Consider the following 10,024-nt stretch of genomic DNA (forward strand, 5'->3'; position numbering starts at 1 on the left):
AGGATCCTATCAACAACATGCACCTTCGCAGGGTTTACACATCGTTCTTCAGAGTATCCTAATTCAAAAATACAAAAAAACCAAATTCAAATATACAAAAAAAATCAAAATCAAAATACAAAAAAATCATAAAAAATAAAAAATCATTACTTGGTGAAAACTTGGTGAACAGGCGCCGTGTGACACAAAAAAAAAATTGAAAAAATTGAAAAAAAAAAAAACATTTCGTCCAACGGTGAAAACCACTTCAATGGCTCCCTGGGCAAGTACCATGGTGAAAACTGGGTCACCGGCACCATGTGTAGAGACATTGCTCCTCCCTCCTTCAGGATTCCATTTCATCCTTTCACTTTGCACACACTCACATCCTATCCATTCATAATAAACTTACCCATTCCCATCATGGCTTGTTATTGATCTACCCAAGATTGGTTAGCCATTCATAATAAACATTCCTTTTCGCTCGTTTCAATCCATAATAAATCAGCTCCTATATGTGGCTAAGGCAAATCCTACGTCTAGTAATGGGTGTGGAACTGAGAGCATCACATGTTTCGAGGAGTACAGTCTCTTCCAACCTTCTTCAGTCTATCCGCGCACAATCTGCAATAAAGCAACATTTGCATCGCCAATCCGCAATAAAATTTCATCCTCTTTGCAATAAAGTATCAGTTTCATGGCTTCAGTTAGTTTCGGATGAGACACAGCAGCAACAATGGGCTTGAACAAATCAAATCTTTCAATAGACTCAGGGAACATTATGGTTCAGTGTGATCTATCCTTTTTGTGAAAGTAAACATTGTGACCACAATCAAAATAGACTTATACAAGTGACAAGATACACTAAACTTGAGGACTACAGTGGATGTTGGTGTCAAGTCTTGGTTTTCTTTTGATTTTATCTTTTCTGGTGACATGTCTTTTAGCTTTTCCAAGATGTCTCTGACTAGAGATTCTATCTCCAGGATGTCTTTGACTAGAAAGGCGAGGATGGGGTATCGTCACCTATTTTTCTTTGTTGTCTGCAGATTGTCTCTTAGTAATGCTATGACTTGTCCAAGGATACGAGGACACTGTGAGTCTAGTATGAACTAGGGCATTCCTTGTTTGTGACTGTCTTATCTCCATGCAAATGGGTACAATGACTTTCTGGGTCGAACATATGCCTTGATTGTCATAACCTACTTGCCATAATAAAGCTCAATGATGATGATGCACAAGAAGCTCTTTTCACTTTCATATCTTCTATCTTCCATCCCCTATTCTTGATTGACCTCCATCGTCCTTCTTGAGTCCGTGTAGCCCATTATCACATGACTGAGTACAATGACACATCAAAAACATTTTCATTTCATGTATTTGCACCTGCATTACCACATATAAGCATTTCATACATACATATATATATCACAATTGCATCACATCCTGCACACAACACATGTTAGCACATTTTACATCCTCATCATATTCATTTACATTTCATTCATTCACATTTGCACCATGCATAACATATAAAAATATAAAAGAACCAAAATATTGCATTTCGTCATGTACATATTTGCATCCATACCATAAGCATCACATAGAATCATGTATCACATCACATAGGTACACATGCATATAGCTGCCACAAGGATGAATCTCATACATATATATAATCATAAGTGTCATGATACAGTGATGTCAAAATACATATGGCTACAACCAACCCTCGTGTCGCCATATCCGGACAAAGGAATCTACTGATCACTCCTGCCAACATTGTCGGTAGTGCCAATCCTGTCATTGTCATGGTATCCCAAGCCACATGTCCAGCCCTCATCTCCAATCCTGGATCCTGGAACACTCATCTCAGTGCATCCTTATCTCCGTCTCGATCGTAGGGTACTAACTCTCCATCAATCGATATCGTCAGTATCTTGTATACATCCTCTAAGGTGACTGTCATCTCACCCATCGGCAAATGGAAAGTACAAGTCTCTGAGTGCCATCTCTCAGCCAGCGCAGTCAACAATCCCATATTCACTCGAAACTCAGGCACATATAGAATGAATCGCAAACCCATAACCTTAATTGCGACTTTCTCCTCAAATGTCAGCTCTGATCGTAACCTCTAAGTCGATGGGAATCTCTCCCGTGACTCCACCATAGGTAGGTACTCCTGCAGTCAAGCAAATCAATTATGTCAATCATAGTGGCATTCCCTGTTTATCACAAAATGCTGCTTTTTATCCTACTGCTTATATTTATCATACGACGCTCTATCCTAGTTGCACTCCCTGTTCATCACAAAGTGTTGCTCATATTAGTACTCCTTGTTTATCACAAAGTATTATGTCTTGGTTCTCACTATTCATCACAAAGTGTCTCGATCTATCCTAGTCTTCCTTAGAGGACCTACTTGAGTGTATCCTCTCAGTAGCTTATCCAATCGACAACGTATGTTCATCACAAAACTGTCGATTCAGCCTTGAAGATATATTACCCTACCTAGCATGCATTTATGACAACAATCAATGCAACAAAGTACAAGGAGGTTTTGCGATACTTACTGGCTCTCCTGCATCTGCTGGCCTCTGAAATCAGTGAATGCGATCGAATCTATGAACCAATGCCATCGCTGTTGACTGCGGCTACTCTATTCTCTCTCTACACTCTGATCTCTTGGATGTGTGGATGACAATGATGATGTTTTTCCCTCATAGTCTATCTTATAGACTACCCTAGCCCTAGCCCTCGTTTCCCTAGTCAATCTTCATTATCTCGTGACTCTGTCACTCTATCCTATCCGGTCAGTCCATTCTAGCTTTCTTTCTTATTGAGAGATTGTCTACGATCTTTTCAGACATTTTCATCCAATCTCTCGAGGGGGCATATCATTCCCATCTCGGGGCAACTTTGTATCGGTTCATATTATCTTCTTCGAAACAACGCGACAAGCTGCATTGTCTCAAAGAGGGGCAAAATGTAGACACCTAAAATTGTCATGTCTAATTAAATAAATAATTTATTTAATTAATTATTTTAGCCTAATTCTTCTATTAATTAAATAAATCTTTATTTATTTAATTAATTCATTTATCCTCTTCTAGCCTTATTTATCCTCTTCATTCATCTCTTAATTCATACACTACCTACCCTCTTATTATTTTATTAATTTCTTTACCTACTCTCTAATCATAGTCGACCTCTTTTACACCTCTCAATCTTATCCCTCCATTTCACATAGTGTCTTCTATATAAGGAGATGCTTCCTTCATTATCAAACCCTAATCAATCTATGCATCCTAATCAATTGATTACACTCACTATGCATTCAGCCCCGATGATTACTCGACTACACTACGCTTTTGAACTTTCATATGCGATCCTACTTGCAACCACATTTCCGTTCTTTGTTGAGCTCTTGTGCACACATAAAATTTGAGAGCAAATATATCACGCAAGATCAATGGAGATAGGAAGAATGGAGATCCAAACCCTATTGGACATGTGATGGTATAATCTTTGTGATTTCATTTGATTTGCATTGTCTTAGGTAATCTTCATATGTTATGGTGGATCTTTGTTGTTGTTAGGCTAGGGTTTTGTGGTTGAATTCATTTAGTCTTTCAATATTGTTAATACACTTTCACCATAAACAATAACAAACAATAAAAGTATAAGCAAATTTATCGGTTTAACTTTTTTCCATTTATAAAAATATTTTTTATTTTACATATTATAATAAGCTAACCACAACAATTAATAATCTTTTAATTAATTATTAGGAATTATACTTTCAACCATATTACAATTTTGTCATCATAATTACAACTATTAATATTTATTTATCTTTAATTAATTTTTATTTTATTTTTTTAAATATTTACACATGATTAGGGAAGAAGACCTTGTAGTACTTCATGCTTCTCAAAATCCTATTTAGAAATCTCAAATCACTCCCAATTTTTTTTACAATAGTTTACTAGGCAAGTCACATGCTATAACTAATGTTTTAGGGCCACATCATCAAATTTAATGCCACATTAGCATGTTTTTTGCCAAAATGTCCAAAAAGACCCCCAAAAAGTGAGACTAATATTTGTGCATTAACTCATGTTTTATTGGTGTGTTGGTGTGGCATCACATGATTTTTTTAGGGCCACATCATCAAATTCGATGGCACATCAGCATATTTTTTTGCCAAAATGTCCAAAAAGACCCCCCAAAAGTGAGACTAATACTTGTGCATTAACTCATGTTTTATTGGTGTGCTGATGTGGCATCACATGCTTTTTTTAGGGCCACATCATCAAATTTGATACCACATCAACATTTTTTTGCCAAAATGTCCAAAAAGACCCCCAAAAAGTGAGACTAATACTTGTGCATTAACTCATGTTTTATTAGTGCGCTGATATGTTATCACATGATTTGTTACTTTTTTAGATCTAAGGAATACATTTTATTCAATTATGGGTAGTCATCATCAACACTCACAACTTTAAATCACAACTATTGGTCCAATATTGTCAAAATATTGGACATTAAATCAATAAATACTATAACTATAATGTGCTCAACTATTGAATCAAGTGACCATTTAAAACACAATATTTACAAGGAAATAACCATGGGTGTGAATCCCAACAATGTCTATCTAGCACCCATATTATACCATTGACCATATTTAATAATTAATTAAAAAATAAACACATGATATATTTTAATTGCTTTAACCGGATCCACACCTGAGCTAGGGTATTGGCGGCAGTGACATACACCTCGGAAACGTGTAAAAGAGTACGTATCTGGGTAAAATTGGCAGAGAACATAAGCCCTAATCACGAGTTCTAAAAGTGACGGTAGATTGAGGCTTCACATGGATAAGCATTGGCCTGTGCATTTGGGAAGTACTGGATGCAGAATTAGACACAACATCAAACTCAGTTTGCCCAAGTTCAGAGGAAGAATCTGGTGGATTTTATGGAATGATGATAATTGGGAACCGGATCATGCGTATATCCATAAATACTCGACAGAAGAATGATCTCTCATAATTGTCTGTGTTGTCGATAAAAATGGCTCATTTTGGAGATATTAGTTGTGTGCTGTAGCAATACGTTAGGAACATAGCTTCGAAACTTATTTATCACCGAAGACTTTGTTTTTGATGCTATCTGGGGATTAATTGGCACCAATCTCAATTTTGGATGACACTGGTGTGATGCTACTATCCTGGAGGCGGCTATAATGCCCCTAGTGGACATCATAGAGTCAGGGGAGCGTGCGGTGGAGCTTTTGGATGACTTTGTGAAACCATTCATCGCGGACTATGTGGCCAACGACATCCTAAATCTTGTTGAGGGCACCAGAGTAAGCATACTAAAGGTATATTTCCAAGTCGAGGAGTACTTGTCCTCGGAACCGAAGGATGCCCCTGAGGACGCTGCGGTGAACAGTGAAGGTTCCATGGATAGCGAAACCGAGAGGGAGATGACATGGAGGGAAGTGTGGCTAGAGGAGCGTGAGTGCCTGAAGGTATTTGGGGAGAACACGTGGGAAGTATTCAATGGAAACATGGCACCATTCAGAAACTTGACCGAAGCAACGGAGTGGTGGCTTCCTGAGAAGTCCACCAAAAATGTTATTAGCATTGGAGAATATGCAGCGGTGATTTACCAAGCATTAAGAGGAAACATGTAATTTGGTTCTGTTGTATGTGGACTTTTGCTCTCTCTTGTATGGTATGTTTGGTCAAGTGACAGATGCATCTAGTTGAGACAATGTTGTTATGTTGAATGCTCGTTTATGTAATTTTCTTTTTAAAAGTAATATAGGGCGCTATCCCCATAATGATAGTACTCACCCCCAAAAACATGTTATATTTTAATTATTAATTAATTAAAAAACATGATCAATGGTACAATATGGGTGGCACAATATGGGTGCTGCGTAAACAAATGTATGAGTCCCTACCTACAATTAAACAAATTATAAAAACAAACTATCCTTACAACCTTAACATGAAGTACAGCTGTACCTACAAATTTATTCTTAAATTTTTAGTGCAATCTAAAAAAATCTAATTATTATTAATCCATAGACTGGTTGACGTTGCAGACAGAACATTATCAAATCAAAATTAAAAAATGGACCTGTTCAGTCACTGCACCAATAAAAATTGCAACTCTTGAACTTGAAAATATTTTAATCCATAATCACCTTCAAACAACTAAAGACACGCAGGCACTCATCACGTTACTACTTTGGTTTCCTCAATTTCGAGATTAATAAAATTTAATAGCACAGAGAAAATCCAACCAAAACAAAATTTAATAGCACAGACAAAATCCCACCAAAACACACATTCATGCACAAAACTCCATAAATTATTAAGACTACTAAATTTCATCATAATCACCAAGTCCAAAATGTTCCCAATCTCAACAAAAATGTACAATAAACTATATGATAGAGTCTTAGATCCCATCTTCCTTGAATCTTCCCTACAATGAGAGCACTCGTGATCTTATACATATATATATTCTCATGGCCTCACTTGAATCTTAACAAGCACACTCCAAGCAATTTTAGGGTTTACTTTGGAGTTTTATCGGGTCTTGGTCATAGCTTGTAATGGGTAGCCATGGAAGAGGCAGTGCAGTTCTTTTGCTGATGTTTTTTGTGTTGATCAACTTTCAATGGAGATCAGTGGAAGGGCGTGTGTACAAAGTGGGAGGAAGCCAAGGATGGGGATTTCTCTCCTACCAAAAGTTCTCCAGTGTTAAGTACAAAGCCGGAGATAGCTTACGTAATATTTAAATCTTTTTCTTTCCCATAAAATCTCATTCTATTCATTTGTTTTTCAGTTTGATTCATGGGACGTTATATTCAGTGTGATTGTAATGCTGTTTGTTAAGTTTTCAGTTTGATTCATGCGTTATATTCAGTGTGATTGTGATATCGTGTGTTAATTTTTCAGTTTGATTCATGGATTATATTGAGTGGATTGTAATGCTGTTTGTTAGTAATGCAGTTCGATTCATAGGTTATGGGTTATATTCTGTGTGACTGCAATGCTGTTGGTTAACCTTTCACCTTGATTCATGGGTTATATTCAGTGTGCTGTTTATTAATCTTTCACCTTGATTCATGGGTTATATTCAGTGTGATTGTAATGCTGTTTGTTAATCTTTTATCTTGATTCATGGATTATACTTAGTGTTTATTTATATTGGGTCTGTAACTTTATATATTTTTATGATTTTTTTGGTTTTCTTCATTCTGATGATGGATCACTGAATATGATCCAGAACATTGATACAAAAATATTGTACACAATTGAATTAAAAAATAGCCATGTCTTGATTGTAATGTTGTTTGTTATTACTGTAACTTGTTAACTTTTCAGTTTGATTCATGGGTTATATTCAGTGTGATTGTAATGCTGTTTGATAATTTTTCACTTTGATTCACTAGTTATATTCAGTGTTTATTGGGTCTACAACTTTATATATTTTTATGGTTCTCTTCATTCTGATGTTCTGAAGATGGATCACCTCAGTGATCCGAAATATTGATACTGTTTTCTAATTTTTCATTTTGATTCATGGGTTATATTCAATGTGATTATATTGCTGTAAATTGTTAACTTTTCAGTTTGATTCCAGGGTTATATTAGTATGATTGTAATGCTGTTTATTACTTTTTCACTTTGATTCATGGGTTATATTCAGTGTTTGTTTTTACTGAGTCAGTAATTTTACATTTTTTTAATGATTTTTTTGGTTTCTGATGATAGATAGATCACAGAATGTGATCGGAAACATTGATGAAAAATATTGTACATAATTGAATTCAAAAACAGTTTTGTTAATTTTTTCAGTTTGATTCATGGGTTATATTCAGTGTGAATGTAATGCTGTTTGTTGGTGTTGCAGTTTTCATCTACCCACGATATATACACGACGTAGCGCAGGTGGGGTCTTTAAAGGATTACACAAACTGTGTGGTGTCAAAAGGAGCAAAGAGGTATACCTCTGGAAAGGATAAGATTGATCTGAAGAAGGGTTGGAACTATTTCATTTGCAGCGTTCCGGGGCATTGCTCAAGTGGGATGAAGCTCAAAGTTCAGGCGTTTTAGGTTTAGGAGATGTGTTGTTGAATCAAAGGTCAAGCATGTCTTGATGCCTTTTTTATTTGAGAAGAGCAAATGAATGTAATCTGTAATTAATAATGTTACATTTTGATTTTATCTTGACTGTGTGGAATGTTTGGCATCAATGTGAGACGGCACTTTCTCTTTCAGTTGTTTTTCCAGATTCGGGGACAATATTGAGTTGAAGATTTGTGTTTCTCATGCTTGATTTAAGAGTAAAGTGTTTGCTTATGACTGAAAGTCTTTTTTGATCAAATTACGTAGATCTATTTGTTTTTTAAAGGAAACTCTACAACACTCTTTGATCTCAATCTGCCGGGATGGCTTAACCAGCACACACTAAGCTTTGACTGCTTAGGTGGCTGGTGTGGGCCCATACCTTCTCCCAAACCCGTTCCGTCTAGTCCCGTTTAGCACCGTTAATGTTTGAATTCAGACTTTATTCCGCCTAATGATTCCCATTTATGTCGCCGCTGTCATGAAATGGTCAAGGATTTTTACAGCCCAGCACAACACGGCCGATAAATATCAAATATCATAGTTGGAAACGCTATGGTAGAGATTCAATCAAAATATGGAAGCATAGACAAGGTACGTGAACGGTTTTACCGAATGCCTTGAAGAAATATGGTCTCACAGAACGCTGTGATTGCAGGGTATGGAGAAGATCCATTTCTTTAAAAGGATTTAGACGATTTCAACCGAATGAGATGGGCAGGTGTAAAGCTAGACATCGCAACCTTTGCCAGCTTCCTCTCAGCGTCTGCGAAAATGGGAGCTTTGGAACAGGGGATGGACATCCATCACAAGAATTTATTCAGATCTTGTAGCTGCAATTGTCTTGACTGCCCTTTTAAATATCCGTGCAAAATGTTTAAGCATAGACAAGGGACATGAACTGATTGACAGAAGGCCATGATTGCAGGATATGCAAAATCTAAAAGCATAGGAAAGCACCTGAACTGTTTGACAAAATGCCTCAGAGAAATATCTTCTCATGGAATGCCCTGAATGGGATACTAACAAAAGATTTCATTTATATCCACCAAGTTCTATAAAAGATTGCATTGGACAAGCCATGAGCAGATAGTTTTTGAGCTTATCAATAGCTTTACATACTTTGCAATTTTGAAAGATACCCTTGAAACAACATTGTATTATCCACATTTCTAGACCATGGATACCCACTTGCTCCATTTCTTATTTTGCAAAACAAACACTCTCCCATGTTCTTCCATCATGACCTACCTAATAGTTCTAAAAGACAATTTTGTTCATTTGTAAATAACAATGCAAGTTCTCTTTCTTATCATAAGGACTGTTTCTTACCAGTCAACCCAGTTATAGGTAACCTAAATTACTATTTTGTAACAATCAAGCAACATTATAGTTCGAATTTTGCTCAGAAACTAAATTGAACCTTTCCTTGTGGGGTTTCTACAACCTCAATTTAATTTTCTTACAAATCCTCCATTAAAAATCTTGGAAAATGAGATGATAACAAAAACACAAATTAATTAAATTACAAGGCTTCCAAAAGCAACAATTTAAATGTATCTTGAGTAAACAAAAATATTCCACCCATGCTTCTCATGCCACTACTACTTATACTTTTAAATCTTCAATTTATTAGTGAAGCAATTTTATCAACTTAAGAAGAAAATTGATGCTATCTCTCCAGCTTTTACTCGATTACATTAAATAGATGTTTCTTATGAAGAAAAGGATTGAAATTATTAACTATAGTCAATGGGCCCTTGAACTTTTGGCGAAGTCGAATGGTTCTTAATGAACCCATCAAGGATCAAGCCTTGCTAAGTGCATGGTTCCAACATCTTGAAATAGGATGAGGTTGAGATCATGCCTCGAGTGAATTTGGAT

At 36.2% G+C, this 10,024-nt stretch overlaps 1 protein-coding gene across 1 annotated transcript; it reads left to right on the plus strand.

Annotated features, from left to right (window-relative positions):
- Positions 1 to 6,544: 6,544 nt before the first annotated feature.
- Positions 6,545 to 8,239, plus strand: LOC131036887 (basic blue protein-like). The gene is made up of 2 exons (XM_057968899.1): positions 6,545 to 6,796; positions 7,926 to 8,239. The coding sequence occupies exons 1-2, from the start codon at positions 6,622 to 6,624 to the stop codon at positions 8,126 to 8,128; spliced, it is 378 nt and encodes a 125-aa protein (XP_057824882.1). The 5' UTR covers positions 6,545 to 6,621; the 3' UTR covers positions 8,129 to 8,239.
- Positions 8,240 to 10,024: the final 1,785 nt, after the last annotated feature.

This window comes from Cryptomeria japonica, chromosome 2 (genome assembly GCF_030272615.1).
Source record: "Cryptomeria japonica chromosome 2, Sugi_1.0, whole genome shotgun sequence".
Lineage (NCBI taxonomy): Eukaryota > Viridiplantae > Streptophyta > Pinopsida > Cupressales > Cupressaceae > Cryptomeria > Cryptomeria japonica.